Source organism: Aedes albopictus, chromosome 2 (assembly GCF_035046485.1).
Source record: "Aedes albopictus strain Foshan chromosome 2, AalbF5, whole genome shotgun sequence".
Taxonomy (NCBI): Eukaryota; Metazoa; Arthropoda; class Insecta; order Diptera; family Culicidae; genus Aedes; species Aedes albopictus.
Window position 1 is genome coordinate 38255493 of NC_085137.1, and position 20818 is coordinate 38276310.

General features: G+C 44.4%; 5 protein-coding genes across 5 annotated transcripts; 3 read left to right on the top strand and 2 right to left on the bottom strand.

Moving 5' to 3' along the window:
* Positions 1-2735: 2735 nt before the first annotated feature.
* On the bottom strand, positions 2736-3834 carry LOC109410841 (shematrin-like protein 2). Its single transcript, XM_019684373.3, has 2 exons — positions 3403-3834; positions 2736-3334 (listed from the first exon to the last, which is right to left on the bottom strand). Exons 1-2 carry the CDS (start codon positions 3406-3408, stop codon positions 2840-2842), a joined length of 501 nt encoding a protein of 166 aa, XP_019539918.2. The 5' UTR covers positions 3409-3834; the 3' UTR covers positions 2736-2839.
* A 194-nt stretch (positions 3835-4028) lies between these two features.
* Positions 4029-5029, top strand: LOC115256240 (uncharacterized). The gene is made up of 2 exons (XM_029854504.2): positions 4029-4318; positions 4387-5029. Exons 1-2 carry the CDS (start codon positions 4313-4315, stop codon positions 4885-4887), a joined length of 507 nt encoding a protein of 168 aa, XP_029710364.2. The 5' UTR covers positions 4029-4312; the 3' UTR covers positions 4888-5029.
* Positions 5030-6763: 1734 nt separating this feature from the next.
* Positions 6764-12318, top strand: LOC134286018 (uncharacterized). Its single transcript, XM_062847578.1, has 3 exons — positions 6764-10369; positions 10897-11062; positions 11138-12318. The coding sequence occupies exons 1-3, from the start codon at positions 6764-6766 to the stop codon at positions 12316-12318; spliced, it is 4953 nt and encodes a 1650-aa protein (XP_062703562.1).
* Positions 12319-14961: 2643 nt separating this feature from the next.
* Positions 14962-15926, bottom strand: LOC109421197 (uncharacterized). The gene is made up of 2 exons (XM_062849489.1): positions 15539-15926; positions 14962-15470 (listed from the first exon to the last, which is right to left on the bottom strand). Exons 1-2 carry the CDS (start codon positions 15542-15544, stop codon positions 14970-14972), a joined length of 507 nt encoding a protein of 168 aa, XP_062705473.1. The 5' UTR covers positions 15545-15926; the 3' UTR covers positions 14962-14969.
* A 460-nt stretch (positions 15927-16386) lies between these two features.
* Positions 16387-17221, top strand: LOC115256249 (uncharacterized). The gene is made up of 2 exons (XM_062849490.1): positions 16387-16454; positions 16523-17221. The coding sequence occupies exons 1-2, from the start codon at positions 16449-16451 to the stop codon at positions 17015-17017; spliced, it is 501 nt and encodes a 166-aa protein (XP_062705474.1). The 5' UTR covers positions 16387-16448; the 3' UTR covers positions 17018-17221.
* The last annotated feature ends 3597 nt before the right edge of the window (positions 17222-20818 follow it).

The window sequence follows — 20818 nt, forward strand, 5'->3', positions numbered from 1 at the left end:
TTCTCGAAAACTCCTGCAGATTCCCGGAAATTCTTCCAAATGTTTTGAAGGAATTCCTCCAGTTGTTCCTCGAGAATACCTCCAGGATTTCTTCGAGAATCCCACCAGGATAAATTTCTTCAGCAGTTTATCGGGAATTCCTCATAGAGTTCCTCGGGAAATCTTCTAAGAATTCTTCGAAAATTTCTACAAAAGTTCCTGAGGTTTTTTTTTCAAGAGTTTCTCGAAAACTTCTCCAGGAATTTTCCGGAAGTTCTTTCAGAAGCGCCCCAGTTGTTCGAGAATTACTAGAAGCTTCCCGAAAATTCCCGAGGATTTCTTTCGAGGAACTCATGGTGGAATTCCCAAAGAACTTCCCGAGGATCTCTAAAAGGAATTGCTGTGAGACTTCTGAAAGAATTCTCGAGGAACTTTTGAAGGAATTCTCGATGAACTCCTGAAAGATTTCTCGAGGAACTGATAGAGGAATATCCGAGGAACTACTGGAGGAATACACGAGGAATTTCTAGAGGAATGCCTAAGAAATTTCAGGAGAAATTTCTGAGGAGGTCTAAGCTACCCTTTTTAGGATTCTGGGTCATTTCTTTAAGTTTCTTGTGTAATTCATCTTAGAATTCCGAATTTTTTTGTGTGATTAACTCTCTCAGTATTCTAGATGAATATATCTCAAGAATGTGGAAGAACCGCTCTTGGAATTCCTCTCAAGATTCTGGTTGAATTCATCTTAGGATTCTGTGATAATCCTATTCAAGATTCTGGGATAATCCCTTATAGGATTCTGGAACATCTTGGGAGAATCCCAAGGGAAAGCTTCTCTTAGGATTCTGAGACAATCTATCACAGGATTCTGGGATTATTTCTCTCGGGACTCTAAGACAATCCGTCTCATAGATATGGAGTAATCTCTCCCAGCAGACGCGCCAACTCGATCAATTTTTTTTTCAATTTTGGAAGCAATTCTTTGGTATTTTTTTTTTTTTTTGAAGAATCCCTGACAGGTTTTCTAATGGAATTCAGGTTGAAAAAAAATCCTAGAGGAATTTGTGGAGGAGTTCTTGATGAAATCCATGGATAACTTCTCTGAGACAAAAAAAGAAACTCAAGATATATTCCTGAAAGAAGTGAAGGACGAATTTTTGACTAAATTCTTGTGCAGGAGCTACAGGGGGTATTCTTGAAGGAATTCGTGGATGGATTCCTTAACAAATCCGTGATTGAAATTCTAAAAGATATTTTTTGGAGAAAATTATGAATGAAACTCTGGATGACTTCTTGGGAGAATTTCCTCTAAATTTATTTTAAGGAATTCCAATATAAATCACTGAAGAAATTTCTTTAGAAACCCATGAAGTAATTTAATAAAGACTTCAGGTATTTCTGGAGACATCCCTGGAGAAATTCTTGGGTGATAATAGAAGGGTTTTTGAAATTCCTGAGCAACTCCCTGAATAAATTTTTGAAGAGATCCCAGAAGGAATTTCTGAAAGAATTATTAGAGGAATTCCTGGAGTAATCCCTGGAAGGATTCCCGAAGCATTCCCTGGAGCAATTCTTGGAAAATTCACTGGAGGAGTTACTGGGAAAATCCTTGAAGGAAGACATGGAGGAAATCCTGAACAAATTACTAGACAAATGCCTGAAAGAGAAGAATCTCTAGACGAATGCCTAAAGGAATGCCAAGAGTTTCAGGGGGATTTCTCCAGAAGTTTCTCGGGAATTCCTCATGAAGTTCCTCTGGAATTCCTCCTGGAGTTCCTCGGGAATTCCTCCAGTAGGTCCTCGAAAATTCCGCCAGCATTTTCTCGGAAATTTCTCCAAAACTTTCCCAGAATTGTTTCCACGAATTCCTGGGGAATTTCTCCAGAAGTTTCTCGGGAATTCCTCAACACCGAGAAAAATTTCTACTCAATGGCTGGGTTGGTCTTACTCAGAAATCGAAAAATCCTTTTTCTCTTACTCAGTTTCGGCTAAAAGTGGGACAACCCATTGGCAATGGGTTGTCCCACTTTTAACGGAAACTGAGTAAGAAAACAAAGAATTTTTCGATTTCTGAGTATGAACAACTCAGTCACTGAGTAGAAAGTTTTCTCTGTGAAGAAGTTCCTCGGGAATTCCACAAGAAGTTCCTCGGGAATTCCTCCAGCAGCTTGGAAATTCCTACAGAAGTTTTCCGCAAATTCTTCCAAGAGCGCTGATGGAATTCCTCCAGTTGTTCCTCGAGAATTCCTCCAGGAGTTCTTCGGAAATCTCACCAGGACAAATTTCTTCAGGAGTTCCTCGGGAATTCCTCATAGAGTTCCTCGGGAGATCCTCATGGAGCTTCTAGAAATTCTTCAGAAATTTTTACATAGGTTCCTCGGGAATTTCCTCAGGAGTTCGTGGTAAATTGCACTACTCGTTCCTGAGGACATTTTTTTCAAAGAGTATCTCGAAAACGTCTCCAGGAAGTTTTCGAACGGAAGGTGTTGCGTATTATCTACGGCGGAGTACATATGGAAATAATGGGAGAATACCTTAATACAGCTCAGAGGAAATCAAATCAATTCTTAAAATAATATCTTTTAAAATCTTTGATGACATTGAAAAAAATACTTGAAAAAAAATGACAAATAATACTTACAAATATACACTTTGATTGTTTTGAAAGTTATCATCGAAATATCTTATAGTGAAGTCCCTGAAGTAAATGGCAATAAGTCCTGCACCGGGGTAGCTTTGTATTCAGATTTGTAGGGATTCAATAAAACATGTATTTCGTATTTACGGTATTTCAATATATTTCTGGATATCTTTTCCATTGTTCACAAAGCCCATTTGAACCCTTAGTCATTCCTCGCATTTACCAAGTTTTACCAACAACCACTTTTTCACCTCCAACCGGGACCGCAGCCACATGAACTGATCCGGGGGTGGCAGCAACCTGTTTGGACACTGGGACAATGGTTGGCAGATAACCACCATGATGGCCAGTCCATCCATGAACTCCAGCACCGTAGGTTCCCCACGGCAGTCCGTAGGGGTAGGCCGTCTTTCCCGAATTGGCGTGCACTACAACCGTCTTGTGACCATAGTTAGCAGGAGACCAGGCTCCGGCGGCATAACCAGGGTATCCGTACGAACTATGACCATCGTCGCTCCAGCTATTCCAGCCATTGTTCCAGGTGTTCCAACCGGCGGCGTTGTTCCAGCCATCGTGACCATAAGGCCAAGCGGAAACGGCACCCTTTCCATACACACCGTACGCAGGCCAAACCGAAGTAGCGACTGGAACCGCAGCCGGCGCGTATCCAGCTTCAGCAGCCGCCAGAGCCAGGGCCAGGAATGCTATGAAGAACTGTGTGCGAGTCAGAGAAATTCGTGGTTAGCTTTTGTGGTGAACAGAGATGCTTAAACGTAACAAACCTTCATTTTTCTATGCAATTGGATCGATTGAACTGAACTGATGATGTTCTAAAAGAATAAGCTTGTAGTTGACTGATGATGGCATCCAAGTCTACTTCAACATTTATACCAAATGTTGGTAATTGAATCGATTCAGGAGCTGTGTCTCAGGAAGTTGACATTTCTCGGCAATAGTTCGTTGGTTCATATACCTGCGGAATCGGTCAACCGTGGGAAGACCAAGGCGAAAAACATGACACATGGTTCACTTTTCGTTTTCAATTGCTTTATTGCTTCGTAGGCTCTATGTCAATTGGTATTTTTACTGGGTTAAATCTTATCCTAATAGGATAATATCCTATCCACTCTTGAATCCAACGCTTGATTTGAATTCGTTCCATATCACGTAGATTCCGACCAAAAATTTCAGCAACTTTTGACCGAGAGTTTATATAGGGTAATCGTACTGGTAGTATTAAGTAATAGTAGAACTGGTTATGACCGCGGCCCATATATAAAACTGACTGTAGTGTCAGCTTTTGACCAGAATTTACGTGATATGCTACGAATTTGTCTGCGACCGTCGAGTTCAAGACTGTTGATAAGATTTAACCCAGTAAAAACACCGAAGCAATTAACAAAGAACGTACATAGCCTTAAAGTAACCAAAAATGAAAAATGAGCCACACTATATTTCACCTTCGTCGTCTCACGGTTGACCGATTCCGCGGGTATATGCACCAACAAATTATTACCGTTAAATGACAACGTCCTGAGACGCACAGCTCCTGAATCGATTCACATATCAATTTCGGTTACCGAAGTTTCGTATAAATGTTGAAGTAGACTTGGATGGTATCATCAGTTTACTGCAAGCTTATCCTTTCAGAACATCATCAGTTCAGTTCAACCGATTCAATAGCATAGCGAAATGAAGGTTTGTTACATTTAAGAATCTCTGACTCCACAAACATCAAACCACGAATTTGTCTGACTCGTCCACAGTTCTTCATAGCATTCCTGGCCCTGGCTTTTGCGGCTGCTGAAGCAGGATACGCCCCGGCTGCGGTTCCAGTCGCTACTTCAGTTTGGCCAGCGTACGGCGGCGTGTATGGAAAGAGTGCAGTTTCCGCTTGGCCTTATGGTCATGATGGATGGAACAACGCCGTCGGTTTGAACACCTGGAACAACGGCTGGAACAGCTGGAACGACGATGGTCATAGCTGGTACGGATACCCCGGTTATGCCGCTGGTGCCTCCTGGTCTCCTGCTAACTATGGCCACAAGACTGTTGTAGTGGAGGCCAACTTGGGAAAGACGGCCTACCCATACGGACTTCCGTGGGGAACGTACGGTGCTGGAGTTCAGGGATGGACTGGCCATCATGGTGGTTATCTGCCAACCGTTGTCCCAGTGTCCAAGCAGGTAGCTGCCACCCCCGGTTCGGTTCATGTGGCTGCGGTTCCGGTTGGAGGCGAAAAGGTGGTTGTTGGCAAACATTGGTAAATGCGAGAAACGACTAAGGGTTATATTGGACTTTGTGAATAATAGAAAAGGAATCCAGAAATATATTGAAATACTGTAAATACGAAATGCATGTTTAATTGAATCCACACATATGAAACATATCTAAATACAAAGCTACCCTACTACAGGACTAATTGCAAGATTTGAAATGAAGATTTTATGAGAAATGTAAGGTGTTTTTGTAGATTCTAAAATCCATTATTTTTTATAATTTATTTGAGTTCATCTAGGAATATTTTCAAGTGTTTTCTCAAGTTTTATTCAAAAATCTCTTGAATTCCCACCATAACATCGTTCGAATTTCAGACAGGAACTTCATCCGGAATTTCCCGCAGAATTGTTCGAAGAGTTGTTCAAGAGTTACGATTTTTCTAGCAGTTCATCGGGAATTCCTTCAAAATTCTTTTGTGAATTCCTAGCGGTGTTTCCTCGAAATGCCTCAAGAAGTTTGTTCTATCATAGCAGAGTTGCGCCACAGCTCCCGGGTTAACCGGTTCGTGTTGCGCTACTTTATTATCGTATTTCTGACAACACTGCACCCGAGCGTTGCCGATCATGGAAATCTTGTGGGCTCCATGTATATGGTTTCCCACTAGCAGACCACTGAGGGATCAGCTCGGTCTGTAGAAAGCGAAAGTGATTGGGATAGGTCAGTACTGTTTGGGTTCGCTTGAAGAGCAGAAGTATAACTAGAAAGAATAAAGAAGATAGATGTTCCGAACAAAATTTGTTGTACTGTCTGTGGAAAATAAAGTGCATAGGAAATAAGTAATAGGTTGAGTTTTGTGGCCTGTTGAGGAAGCTCTTCTTCGTGGTTTCGTCCGTGTCTGTGGTGCTCGCCGTCATCTTGTCCTGTGGAACCTGTAAAAAGGAAGAAAATTAATAAAAGTGACTTACCTGTGTGCTGCTACCTAATTGCCAGTCGTCAACGTCGTCCTGTGGGTGGAAACGCTAAAAAAAGGACACAACGTAGGAAATCACCCGTTTTTGTGGTAAGAACAACCATAAAATTGGTGCCGTGACCAGGATCTCGGTCGGAAAACGTTCTAGAAGGTTCCTTTGGCACCCGCCATTGCGTGGTCTAGAACAATCCACCGCTGTGGTCGCGCCATTACATTCGCCATCCCTGAGATGACAACGGGGACGCTGTTGTTGCTGCAAATTGAATTTGATTCAAGGCTCGATTTATCGGGCGCAAGGTAATTACCTGTCCGATTTTCTTCCCAGGGTTTCACAGGTACCCTTTAGATCGCTTGTTTCTTCCATTCCATGCACTTTTGGTCATTCCTGGCATTCTGGACACCCCGCTAACTACCTCTACGAACCACGTGCATCGCGCGGGCAAATTGCGCCATTGCTGCCAGTGATTTCGCGAAAGCCCCCACGGCGCCATCTCTTCAAACAACCGACGACCTGATGATTAAATGTTAGTTGGATCATCACTGGCCCTTGTTACGTCACTCCGACTGTTACATCTGGCCACTAACCCAGCCGTTTCGGGACTCTACGTGCTGGTGTCCATCCGGTAAGGCCCCCTACGGCTTTTTGTGGATTTTTCGGGCCATTTCCGACGCCGTACCAAACTGAAAAGGAGATTTCGTTCAGCCCTCACGCCATTTTGAGGAAGGCTTCGCCACCAACCAACAATCACCCACGGATTTCCATTCGCTTTTTGAGGACGATTCCTACCAGACACCTCTACGCCCTGGAACTATTTCGGCGATTTGGATCACGAATAGTGCGGACGGCGCTCGAGACTGTTCCGGTTAACGTTTTTTGATAATTCAAGGCACGCTTTGCCTTGGATAAGATCTCGCTGACTACAACGATCAATTTGAGCTGTCGAGGCTCTACCATGGCGGACTGCGAGGTGCTCATCGCGAGGAGAGACACGCTGCTCGCTACTCTGGGTCGGGCAGAGGCTTTCGTCGCCAACTACGATGCAGGACGGGACCAAGGACAAGTACCGCTGAGACTGAGCCACGTCGACAACATCTGGTCTAACCTCGAAGCGGTGCAGGGCCAGCTTGAGGATACGGAAAGGACAGCAGAAGGTAGGGCATTGCATGCTGATGTTCGTGCTGGCTATGAAACCCGGCTTTTCGCAATAAAAGCAGACTTACTCTCTAAAATGCCTCCCACTCATATGAACGCTCGCAATCCTTGTTCCGCTCAAACTAACTCCGCTCTCTCTGGGATCAAGCTTCCAACTATTTCGCTTCCGGAATTCGACGGCGATTACCAGCACTGGCTCACTTTCCACGATACGTTCGTCGCTTTGATACATTCGAACGCTGATCTGCCCGACATCCAAAAATTCCACTACTTAAGGGCAGCTGTAAAAGGAGAAGCCGCGCAGTCGATCGAGTCGATCGCGATCAGTTCCGCTAATTATAACTTGGCTTGGGATGCACTGAAAGGTCGTTACTCCAACGAGTATTTAATGAAGAAGCGCCACCTCCAGGCAGTCTTTGATGTTCCACGGATGAAGAAGGAGTCCGCTACGACACTTCATGGGTTGGTTGACGAGTTCGAACGGCATGTGAAAGTCCTTCGGCAGCTTGGAGAACCTACCGATTCGTGGAGCAGCCTTCTCGAACACCTGCTTTGCACGAGACTACACGACGACACACTCAAGGTGTGGGAGGACCATGCGTCGACGGTGACAGATCCAAACTACGACTGCCTGATTGGGTTCCTGCAACGGAGAATTCGGGTTTTGGAGTCGATTTCTGTGAATCACCATGCACCATCGGGTTCCGCTCCACCTACCGCGTCGTCGACGAAGAAGCAAATACCGATGATTCGTCTTTCGTCGTGCTCTTCCACTGCTAGCACAACGAAACGATGTCCAGCTTGCAATCAGCCACATCCTTTGGGCAAATGTTTCAAGTTTCAGCGTCTTCCGCTTTCTGAACGTCAGCAGATTGTCAACGCGAAGCGCCTGTGTACTTACTGCTTGAAATCCGATCATTCCAATCGCAACTGTCCATCGGAACTCACTTGCAGGTATTGTAATCGTCGGCACCATAGTCTTCTTCACTACGCAGCCCCGGATGCCAGCCGCAGGTCCTCAAACGACAGCGCAACGCTTCCCATCACCACCTCGTCAACTCCGGTGATCAATCACTCGTTTTCTCCAGCAGAGCATTCCGAACAGTCTCTGGTGATCGCAACAGATGGTCAGGTTCCAGTGGTTCAAACTAGCGTCCCTCGTCACCACGAAAGAGACAATGTGTTTTTGCTCACCGTCATCGTAAATATCGTCGACGCTTTCGGTCACGAACATCCAGCGCGCGCTCTTTTGGACAGCGCCTCACAGCCAAATCTTATAACCGAGCGACTCGCCAGCATGCTTCGTCTGCGGCGCAGCAACGTCAACATTACGGTACAGGGTGCCGGTAAATTGTCCAAGCCTGTGCGCCAGTCAGTCTACACCGAAATTCGGTCGCAGAATCAGCCATTCTCGTGTGATGTCAACTTCTTGGTGATGGACAAAGTCACAGCAGACCTTCCCTCACAGAATATTTCTACGGCAGGGTGGAATATCCCGAAGGAACTGGTGCTGGCCGATCCTTCGTTCAACAAGTCGCAGCCAATTGACTTGGTACTCGGTGCGAGGCATTTCTATTCGTTCTTCCCCAGTGCTGCACGGTTACAGTTGGCTGCAAATCTCCCAGTCCTCGTTGATAGCATTTTCGGCTGGATAGTCGCTGGTTCTTCTACTCAAATCCACCCAGACTCCACTTCCGGCACTTCTGCATCCAGTTCCATAACTATTTCGATGGTGTCCCTCGAGGAAAGCATTGAACGCTTCTGGAAAACTGAAGAATTGGTCCTCAACGACGGTTACTCTGTGGAAGAACGGCACTGTGAGACAGTCTACCAGTCTTCGGTCGAGCGCAATGACGAAGGCCGCTACATCGTTCGAATGCCTCGTCAACCTGATTTCAACGTCAAGCTTGGAGCATCAAAAGCCAATGCGCTACGCCGTTTCCAGCTCTTGGAGAAGCGCCTTGAGCGGAACGCAAAACTCAAGGAAGATTACCACGCGTTTATGCAGGAATACCTCGACCTTGGCCACATGCGCTTGGTAGGAACGCACGAAAAAGAACCTGCAGTAGCCTACTATCTTCCGCACCACCCAGTCTTCAAAGATTCCAGCACGACCACCAAAGTTCGAGTAGTTTTCGACGCTTCGGCAAAGACTTCGACAGGCTATTCCCTAAACGAAGCACTTTCCGTGGGCCCGGTGGTACAGGATGATCTGCTGGACATCATGATTCGCTTCCGAACCTTCAAGGTGGCCGTGGTAGGCGACATTGCCAAAATGTACAGGCAAGTTTTGCTGCATCCGGACGACAGGTCGCTCGTTCGCATCTTTTTTCGATTCACTCCAAGTTCTCCAGTACAGGTTTACGAATTGCTCACCGTTACGTACGGCTTGGCGCCTTCTTCCTACCTTGCAACACGCACATTGAAACAGCTGGCGGATGACGAAGGCGAGGCATACCCCCTTGGCGGTCCTGCGTTGCGCAAGAGCTTTTACGTCGACGACTTCATCGGAGGAGCACAATCTGTTCAAGAGGCTATTCGACTGCGGACGGAAATGAGCGAGCTATTGGCCAAGGGAGGCTTCGAGCTGAGAAAATGGACGTCCAATGAGCTCGATGTTCTGCAGGGCCTGAAAGACGACCAAATTGGTACTCAGTCGTCCCTCGAATTCAGCCCTAACGAAACCGTGAAAGCCTTAGGAATCTGTTGGGAACCGGAAGCGGACACCTTGCGCTTCGACTCCAGTGTCGATGAGAACAGCAAACCACCCACCAAGCGTTCCATTTTGTCGGCCATATCACGTTTATTTGATCCACTTGGTCTCATCGCACCGGTCGTCGTGAAATCCAAGATTTTGATGCAGGAGCTCTGGCTGTTATCTTGCGGATGGGACGATCCCGTTCCGGAACAGGTCCAGCAAAAGTGGGAGAACATTCGCAGCGAACTTCCGAAAATTTCCTCATACCGTGTCGACCGCTATGCACTCTTGCCAAACTCAACGATCCAGCTACACACTTTCTCCGATGCTTCAGAATCGGCGTACGGTGCATGCATCTACGCCCGCTGCGAGGACGCGCAAGGTCAGACTCGTATTTGCCTGCTGGCATCCAAGTCGCGTGTGGCACCCCTAAAACGAGTTAGTCTTCCACGCTTGGAACTCTGCGCCGCTGTTTTAGGTGCCCATCTTTACGATCGGATCAAGAAAGCCATCGGCATCGACATTTCCACCTCGTTTTTCTGGTCCGACTCTGCCATTACGCTGCAGTGGATCCGTTCGCCTCCGAACACTTGGAAGACATACGTCGGTAATCGGGTTTCAGAGATCCAACATTTCACCCATGGCTGTATCTGGAATCACGTCGCTGGCTACGAAAATCCTGCCGATCTGGTGTCACGCGGAATGACAGTAGCGGAATTCGTCGGAAGCAATCTCTGGCGCAGCGGACCCGATTGGTTAGCCCGTCAAGCACAGTATTGGCCAACATGCAGGGCCGGATCTAAGGGGGGGCCGGGGGGGCCCGGGCCCCGGGCCCCCACATTTTAGGGGCCCCCACAAAAACCTTTTTTGGTTGCTAACATTAGCTTTATTTTTCATATTGCTCTTCGAAAATAAGGAAAAACATTTTTGGTCATCTCTCCGAGGGGCCTCCACATCCGCTCGGGCCCCGGGCCCCCACAAACCTTAATCCGGGCCTGCCAACATGTGAAGCTCCAAACGTACCCGAAGAAGACCTTGAAATTCGAACGGTTTCCGCAGCGGCAACTGCAACGTCACCCCCGATCAACTCGTTGTTCCTACGATGGTCCTCCTACACTCGCCTGCTCCACGTTGTCGCTCACTGTCAGCGTTTCGTTGCAAATTGTCGTGCCAAAACTCGTACTCAACCAGAATCAGACCAAGTTACCACTACCGTCAGCCTCTTTCCCCAACAGTTAGCTGAAGCCAAAACGACCCTAGTTCGCCTTGCGCAAAATGACTCCTTTGCCACCGAAATAAAAGCCCTTCAAGATGGTCAAGTAGTTGGAAAGCGTTCTCCCCTTCGAAAGTTGAGCCCATTCGTCGACCCAGAGAGAGTATTGCGAGTGGGAGGCCGTCTAAGTCTGTCTAAATTGCCCTACCAAAGCAAACATCCTGCACTCCTTCCCAAATCACACCCTTTCACGCGCCTTGTAGCTGAGCACTACCACAAGAAGCTTCTCCACGGCGGCGGGCGTGCTCTGCTGGCAGCAATGCGCGAAGAATTTTGGCCGATCGACGGCCGCAGACTAGTGCGAAATGTAGTTCGTGCTTGTTTCCGATGCTATCGTCTCAACCCGGTGGCTGAACAGCAACAAATCGGCCAGCTACCTGCTGCCCGAGTGATTCCCAGTCGTCCATTCAGCGTAGTAGGAGTTGATTACGCTGGGCCATTCTACCTGAAGGCCATCCACAAACGAGCTGCTCCCACGAAAGCGTATCTGTGCCTCTTCGTGTGCTTCGCAACGAAGGCGGTGCACCTAGAGTTAGTCAGCGAACTGTCCACGTCTGCTTTCCTGGCAACTCTTCGCAGGTTTATCTCTCGCCGAGGCCGCCCCTCGGATATACATTCGGACAATGGGAAGAATTTTGAAGGTGCTAGCAACGACATCACCCAATTGTATGACATGCTCGCTGAAGAAACATTCCAAGCGGAAATCGTATCGACATGTGCCGCCGAAGGAACTACTTGGCACTTCACACCCCCAAAAGCTCCTCACTTCGGCGGGCTATGGGAGTCGGCCATCAAGGTAGCGAAGAAGCATCTGTATCGACAGATAGGCACGACGCGGCTCTCTTATGAGGACATGAGCACTGTTCTAGCACAGGTAGAAGCGATAATGAATTCGCGGCCACTGCTTCCAATGAACGAGGATCCTGACGACTTGGCCGCATTAACTCCAGGCCACTTCCTCGTCGGTACATCGCTTCTCGCCCTGCCCGACCCAGACTTTCGCACCATTCCGACAAGTCAGCTGGACCACTACTGGAAACTTCAGTCTCACATCGGACGATTTTGGCACCATTGGCAGAAGGAATACATCCAGGAGCTGCAAAAGGACACCAAGGGTCATTCGAGGAACGAGAAATTTCTGCTGGGGCAACTTGTCATCATCGTCGACGAGCAACAGCCAACACTGCGCTGGCCTTTGGCTCGTATAGTCGCCGTTCATCCCGGGAACGACAACATCACTCGGGTCGTTTCATTGTTGACTGCGAAAGGTGTTATCAAACGACCAATTGCGAAAATTTGCCTGCTTCCTTTCGTCGCATCGGTTCCTGATGACAGCGATTCAACATCCAACGATGAACTTCAACTGGAGCCTGCTTTAGATTAAGTAATTACGAAAAAACCTAGAAATTGTTCCTAGAATTTAGAAAACCTTTGTGCATGTGTAGTCAGATGATTTTGCTTGTTTGTTTTGTTGATAATTGAATGTTATTCAAGGCGGCGGGTATGTTCTATCATAGCAGAGTTGCGCCACAGCTCCCGGGTTAACCGGTTCGTGTTGCGCTACTTTATTATCGTATTTCTGACAACACTGCACCCGAGCGTTGCCGATCATGGAAATCTTGTGGGCTCCATGTATATGGTTTCCCACTAGCAGACCACTGAGGGATCAGCTCGGTCTGTAGAAAGCGAAAGTGATTGGGATAGGTCAGTACTGTTTGGGTTCGCTTGAAGAGCAGAAGTATAACTAGAAAGAATAAAGAAGATAGATGTTCCGAACAAAATTTGTTGTACTGTCTGTGGAAAATAAAGTGCATAGGAAATAAGTAATAGGTTGAGTTTTGTGGCCTGTTGAGGAAGCTCTTCTTCGTGGTTTCGTCCGTGTCTGTGGTGCTCGCCGTCATCTTGTCCTGTGGAACCTGTAAAAAGGAAGAAAATTAATAAAAGTGACTTACCTGTGTGCTGCTACCTAATTGCCAGTCGTCAACGTCGTCCTGTGGGTGGAAACGCTAAAAAAAGGACACAACGTAGGAAATCACCCGTTTTTGTGGTAAGAACAACCAAAGTTTCTCGGGAAGTCCTCCAGATTCCAGATTTCCCTCAAAAAAAAAAACTCCAGGAGGTTCTAGGGACTTTCTCCAGAAGTTTCCCGAGAATTCCAGCAATTCTTCGGATATTCGTCTAGCGGTTACTCGGGAATTTCTCCAGAAGTTTATCAGGAATTCCACCACGAGTTCTTCGGAAATTTCTCCAGAAATTTCTTAGAAATTCCTTGAGGAGTTTTTCGGGAATACCTCCAAGAGTTTCTGAGGTGTTCCTTCAGCAATTCCTCAAGAATTCCTCCACAAGTTCCTCGGAAATTCCTCCAGGAGTTTCCCGACAATTCCTCCAGAAGTTCCTCGGGTAATCCTCTACCAGTTCCTCGAGAATTCTCACAGGAGTTCATCGGGACTTCCTCATGGAGTTGATCGAGGATTCCTTCAGAAGTTCCTCGGGAACTCCTCCAGAAGTCTCATAGGAATTCCTTTTATTGACCCTCGAAAAGTTCTTTGAGGTCTCCAGTTAGCCTAGTGGTTAAGGCTATGGATTCCCAATCCGGAGACGGAGGGTTCGATTCCCGTTCCGGTCGGGAAAATTTTCTCGACTCCCTGGGCATAATGTATCATTGTACTTGCCTCACAATATACAAATTCATGCAATGGCAGGCAAAGAAAGCCCTTCAATTAATAACTGTGGAAGTGCTCAAAGAACACTAAGCTGAAGAGAGGCAGACCAAGTTCCTATGCGAACGTCGAGCCATAAAGAAGAAGAAGTAGAAAAAGTACTTTGAGAATTCCTTCGAAAGTCTCTTGGGATTTCCTCAAAGAGTTCCTCGGGAAGCATTCCAGAATTTCTTCAAAAAAATCTCCAGGATTTCCTAAGAACTTTCTCCAGGAGTTTCCCGAGAATCTCTCCAGGAATTCTTCAGATATTCCTCTGGGAGTTAAACGGGGATTTCATCAGGAGTTCCTAGAGAATTCCTTCAGAAGTTCTTCAGGAATTCCTCCACGAATTCCTCAGAAATTTCTCCTGAAATTTCTTAGGCATTCCTCTAGAAATTTCTCAAAGAACTTCTCGAGGGTCAATAAAAGGAATTCCTATGAGACTTCTGGAGGAGTTCCCGAGGAACTTCTGAAGGAATCCTCGATCAACTCCATGAGGAAGTCCCGATGAACTCCTGTGAGAATTCTCGAGGAACTGGTAGAGGATTACCCGAGGAACTTCTGGAGGAATTGTCGGGAAACTCCTGGAGGAATTTCCGAGGAACTTGTGGAGGAATTCTTGAGGAATTGCTGAAGGAACACCTTAGAAACTCTTGGAGGTATTCCCGAAAAACTCCTGAAGGAATTTCTAAGAAATTTCTGGAGAAATTTCCGAAGAACTCGTGGTGGAATTCCTGATAAACTTCTGGAGAAATTCCCGAGTAACCGCTAGACGAATATCCGAAGAATTCCAGGAATTCTCGGGAAACTTCTGGAGAAAGTCCCTAGAACCTCCTGGAGTTTTTTTTGAAGGAAATCTGGAATCTGGAGGACTTCCCGAGAAACTTCTTGAGGCATTTCCAGGAAACACCGCTAGGAATTCACAAAAGAATCTTGAAGGAATTCCCGATGAACTGCTAGAAAAATCTTAACTCTTGAACAACTCTTCGAACAAATCTGCGGGAAATTCCGGATGAAGTTCCTGTCTGAAATTCGAACGAAGTTATGGTGGGAATTCAAGAGATTTTTGAATAAAACTTGAGAAAACACTTGAAAATATTCCAAGATGAACTCAAATAAATTATAAAAAAATAATGGATTTTAGAATCTACAAAAACACCTTACATTTCTCATAAAATCATCATTTCAAATCTTGCAATTAGTCCTGTAGTAGGGTAGCTTTGTATTTAGATATGTTTCATATGTGTGGATTCAATTAAACATGCATTTCGTATTTACAGTATTTCAATATATTTCTGGATTCCTTTTCTATTATTCACAAAGTCGTTTCTCGCATTTACCAATGTTTGCCAACAACCACCTTTTCGCCTCCAACCGGAACCGCAGCCACATGAACCGAACCGGGGGTGGCAGCTACCTGCTTGGACACTGGGACAACGGTTGGCAGATAACCACCATGATGGCCAGTCCATCCCTGAACTCCAGCACCGTACGTTCCCCACGGAAGTCCGTATGGGTAGGCCGTCTTTCCCAAGTTGGCCTCCACTACAACAGTCTTGTGGCCATAGTTAGCAGGAGACCAGGAGGCACCAGCGGCATAACCGGGGTATCCGTACCAGCTATGACCATCGTCGTTCCAGCTGTTCCAGCCGTTGTTCCAGGTGTTCAAACCGACGGCGTTGTTCCATCCATCATGACCATAAGGCCAAGCGGAAACTGCACTCTTTCCATACACGCCGCCGTACGCTGGCCAAACTGAAGTAGCGACTGGAACCGCAGCCGGGGCGTATCCTGCTTCAGCAGCCGCAAAAGCCAGGGCCAGGAATGCTATGAAGAACTGTGGACGAGTCAGACAAATTCGTGGTTTGATGTTTGTGGAGTCAGAGATTCTTAAATGTAACAAACCTTCATTTCGCTATGCTATTGAATCGGTTGAACTGAACTGATGATGTTCTGAAAGGATAAGCTTGCAGTAAACTGATGATACCATCCAAGTCTACTTCAACATTTATACGAAACTTCGGTAACCGAAATTGATATGTGAATCGATTCAGGAGCTGTGCGTCTCAGGACGTTGTCATTTAACGGTAATAATTTGTTGGTGCATATACCCGCGGAATCGGTCAACCGTGAGACGACGAAGGTGAAATATAGTGTGGCTCATTTTTCATTTTTGGTTACTTTAAGGCTATGTACGTTCTTTGTTAATTGCTTCGGTGTTTTTACTGGGTTAAATCTTATCAACAGTCTTGAACTCGACGGTCGCAGACAAATTCGTAGCATATCACGTAAATTCTGGTCAAAAGCTGACACTACAGTCAGTTTTATATATGGGCCGCGGTCATAACCAGTTCTACTATCACTTAATACTACCAGTACGATTACCCTATATAAACACTCGGTCAAAAGTTGCTGAAATTTTTGGTCGGAATCTACGTGATATGGAACGAATTCAAATCAAGCGTTGGATTCAAGAGTGGATAGGATATTATCCTATTAGGAAAAGATTTAACCCAGTAAAAACACCAATTGACATAGAGCCTACGAAGCAATAAAGCAATTGAGAACGAAAAGTGAACCATGTGTTATGTTTTTCGCCTTGGTCTTCCCACGGTTGACCGATTCCGCAGGTATATGAACCAACGAACTATTGCCGAGAAATGTCAACTTCCTGAGACACAGCTCCTGAATCGATTCAATTTCCAACATTTGGTATAAATGTTGAAGTAGACTTGGATGCCATCATCAGTCAACTACAAGCTTATTCTTTTAGAACATCATCAGTTCAGTTCAATCGATCCAATTGCATAGAAAAATGAAGGTTTGTTACGTTTAAGCATCTCTGTTCACCACAAAAGGTAACCACGAATTTCTCTGACTCGCAAACAGTTCTTCATAGCATTCCTGGCCCTGGCTCTGGCGGCTGCTGAAGCTGGATACGCGCCGGCTGCGGTTCCAGTCGCTACTTCGGTTTGGCCTGCGTACAGTGTGTATGGAAAGGGTGCCGTTTCCGCTTGGCCTTATGGTCACGATGGCTGGAACAACGCCGCCGGTTGGAACACCTGGAACAATGGCTGGAATAGCTGGAGCGACGATGGTCATAGTTCGTACGGATACCCTGGTTATGCCGCCGGAGCCTGGTCTCCTGCTAACTATGGTCACAAGACGGTTGTAGTGCACGCCAATTCGGGAAAGACGGCCTACCCCTACGGACTGCCGTGGGGAACCTACGGTGCTGGAGTTCATGGATGGACTGGCCATCATGGTGGTTATCTGCCAACCATTGTCCCAGTGTCCAAACAGGTTGCTGCCACCCCCGGATCAGTTCATGTGGCTGCGGTCCCGGTTGGAGGTGAAAAAGTGGTTGTTGGTAAAACTTGGTAAATGCGAGGAATGACTAAGGGTTCAAATGGGCTTTGTGAACAATGGAAAAGATATCCAGAAATATATTGAAATACCGTAAATACGAAATACATGTTTTATTGAATCCCTACAAATCTGAATACAAAGCGACCCCGGTGCAGGACTTATTGCCATTTACCTCAGGGACTTCACTATAAGATATTTCGATGATAACTTTCAAAACAATTAAAGTGTATATTTGTAAGTATTATTTGTCATTTTTTTTTCAAGTATTTTTTTCAATGTCATCAAAGATTTTAAAAGATATTATTTTAAGAATTGATTTGATTTCCTCTGAGCTGTATTAAGGTATTCTCCCATTATTTCCATATGTACTCCGCCGTAGGTAATACGCAACACATTCCGTTCGAAAACTTCCTGGAGAAGTTTTCGAGATACTCTTTGAAAAGTAGTAGTTCGAGTATCGAAAGGGAATGGTCACATATCGTGTTGAGCTAAATTCAATCGTACTTTACCTCGTTATTATCCAGTTTAAATCCGCGAAAAGTTTTTGGAGACTTTGTCCGTGTAGTGAACATTCTGAAGCTGATAAAATTACGGTGAAAAGTGCGTAAAATATACCGGAAAACGCGATTAATTATTGAAATTTTTTCGGAAATTAAAACCGAGACTATTGTTTCGAAAGTGATCTAATCGCATCACAATACCAGTGATCAGATGGTATCTCACAAACGGCACTGGAAAGACTAAAACCTCTGAAGTGCGATCATTATTATAGTGTGGAAAAGTCCACAATAATTGTGCCTGATAACTTGTGTGGGTCGGTTCTGCTGTTGGTGTTGCTGTATATCGCTGTTGTTGTTGTTGTGTTGCTTGCTCATAGAACACTAGTGTAGTAGCTAGAACACTACGCGTATATTCTCTTCGTCCGGAGAAGTTCGGATAGTGGTGGTATGACTAATAAACGCAATAAAACCAGAGCCCATCTGAGTGACTCTCCCACTGATTTGGAAAAAAACAACACTCAAAGGCATAAACAAATTAGAATGAACACAAGTGAGCAAGATCTAGATGATGTAGCGGTGAGTGATGGTGAGATGAGTCTATCGTTAAATGAGCTCCGAAAGCTCATTAGAAGTGATATTCGTGAAGCAGCCGATAATACCAATACAAGAATTAACGAAATGTCAGCAGAAATCAAACATTCAGTATCAAAGCTAGAATCAGAAATGGAATGCATCAAAACATCACAGCAGTACATATCTGATGAATTTGATGCTATGAAAGAAATTATTTCTCATCAGAAGGACGAAATTTGTACTCTGAAAAAAGATGTGTCACAGATCAAGTCCGATTGTGTCACTACGCACCAACGTATCGAAGAGCTTAACTATGAGATGAATACTCTGAAACAGGCAAGTTTCGAAGGACATCTCCTTATCTCGAATGTAATTAAAGTTGCGCAAGAGGATCTGCGAGTGCTTTTGAAAAATATGTTTGCTTTAGTGAACATCGATTATGACGCTGAGGGTGTTCTTAGCGTGGGACGGTTATCATCGTCGAATCAGAATGGAATTCAACCGATTTTGGTTCGTTTTGCAAGTGCCTTGACGAAGGAAAGGTTGATGAAAGCATCTCGCCAGCGGCCCATTTTTTGTGACGAAATTGGCCTGGGAGTGAAACAACGTATTTTTTTCAATCATCGCCTAACACCAGCAAATCAACGACTTTTGGCAGCCGCTCGGAAACACAAGAGGGAGCATAACTACAAGTTTGTGTGGTTTATGAATGGAGAGGTGTTTTTGCGTAAGGATGAGAATTCAAGAGCTATAAAAATCAATGATGTTCAAGATTTGTGTAGGTTGATTTAAAACTCAACAATTTGATTTACCTCTTTACATTCAAGTAATAATCATCATAGTGGATCATTGTCCAAATATAATAAATGAATTAAGAATTGATTATACTACCGAAGTTAATGAATTATCTAGCAATCACTTCAATATTCTCCATGTAAATACTCGCAGTTGTAGAAATAAAATTGATGAACTCACACAAATGATTAGTGAATTAAAGAAAACTATCCATGTGATAGTATTTTCCGAAACATGGTTGTACGAAAATGAAATTTGTAATATTACCAACTACAACTCATATCACAGCTGCAGGAAAGATCGAGGCGGTGGAGTGTCTATATTTGTCTTGGGAAATCTGAAAAGTCAACTGACTTTGAATCATCATGACAATGTGAACAACTTTCTTATAGTTGATTTGATAGATCTCGGTGTTAAGGTAATGGGTGTTTATAATCCTGGAAGGGAAGTCAATGAATTTCTCGATAAGTTTGAACGCTTGATTGACAATTATGAAAACCTGTACATATGTGGCGATTTCAACATAAATCTATTGGATGGGTCAAATGACCTTGTGCAAAACTACCGTTACAGAGTTGAGAGCTTAGGTTTTGTCATACTAAATAGTTTGGACCCAAAATATGCAACACGCATTTCTAATACTATATCTACAACCATTGATCATTTTATTACAAACCAATTAAACTCAAAAATGCAGTTAGTAACAAAAGATACAGAAACCCACCTTTCGGATCACAAAACTCTTATACTATCTATTGAAAAACAAGTTCAAAAACCTGAGGAACTTAAAACTATTTATGTTATACACTATGATAGATTTCTTAATGAAACACTGCAGCGCCAAATTTGTGATTGTCAAAGTTTCGAGCATCTCACTCAAAAGCTTTCTCAAATTGTTAGTGAAAATAAAGAAGAAATTGTATATAAAAAAAGTTTCAAAATACGAAAACCATACATTAACACAGCGCTAATGCGGCAAGTTGAGATGAAAAATAGATTATACAAAAGTTATAAAAATGCTCCATGTAACTCTGCTTTGAAAAGTGAACTTTACCTGAAATATGTAACAGAGCGAAACAAACTCAGAAACAAAACTAAAACCGCAAAAGAAAACTATTACAAGCAACAAATAGAAAGTCATAAAAACAACGCCAAAGCAACATGGGATCTCCTAAGACAATTAATTTTTGAACGGAAAACAGCAGTGCAACCGGCACAAAAACTATCATTACGGCAAGACGGAGTGTTGCTGAATGATGATACACTGATTGCCAATCGTTTTAATGAACACTTCATCAATATTGGGCGCCTCACATTACCTCAACAAGCAATCTTTGGCGATTTTAGATCATTCATGACACGAGTAACTGAAAATGATTTTCGTTTCTATCGTATCGAAGAAGATGTAATTAAGGAAATTATCGATAATCTGAATTCAAATGCAGCATGTGGCCTAGACAAAGTTTCAGTAAAATTCTTGCAAAAATGTAAAAACTATTTAGTTTCGAAAATGGTTGAACTGATTAATAACATGATAGATACATCTTCGTTTGATGACGTTTTGAAACAGTCCAAAGTAATACCGTTATTCAAATCAGGTGACAAGTTGAATGCAACAAATTATCGTCCTATATCTATATTGCCTGCTTTGTCAAAAATATCGGAGAAAGTTATCCACCAACAGCTAACTAATTATCTGTTCCAACATCAACTTATTCACAGCAACCAATTTGGATTTATACCGAAATCAAGTACAGAATCTGCAACTTTAGAACTAGTTAATTTTCTTGTCAAAGGCTTGGATGATGGACAATTTGTTGCGTGTATTTTTATAGACTTGCAGAAAGCATTTGATTGCATTCCTCATGATATTTTGATTGAGAAAATAAGGTATTACGGTTTCAGCAATCAAGCGACTGAGCTTTTAAGATCGTATATCTCTAATCGC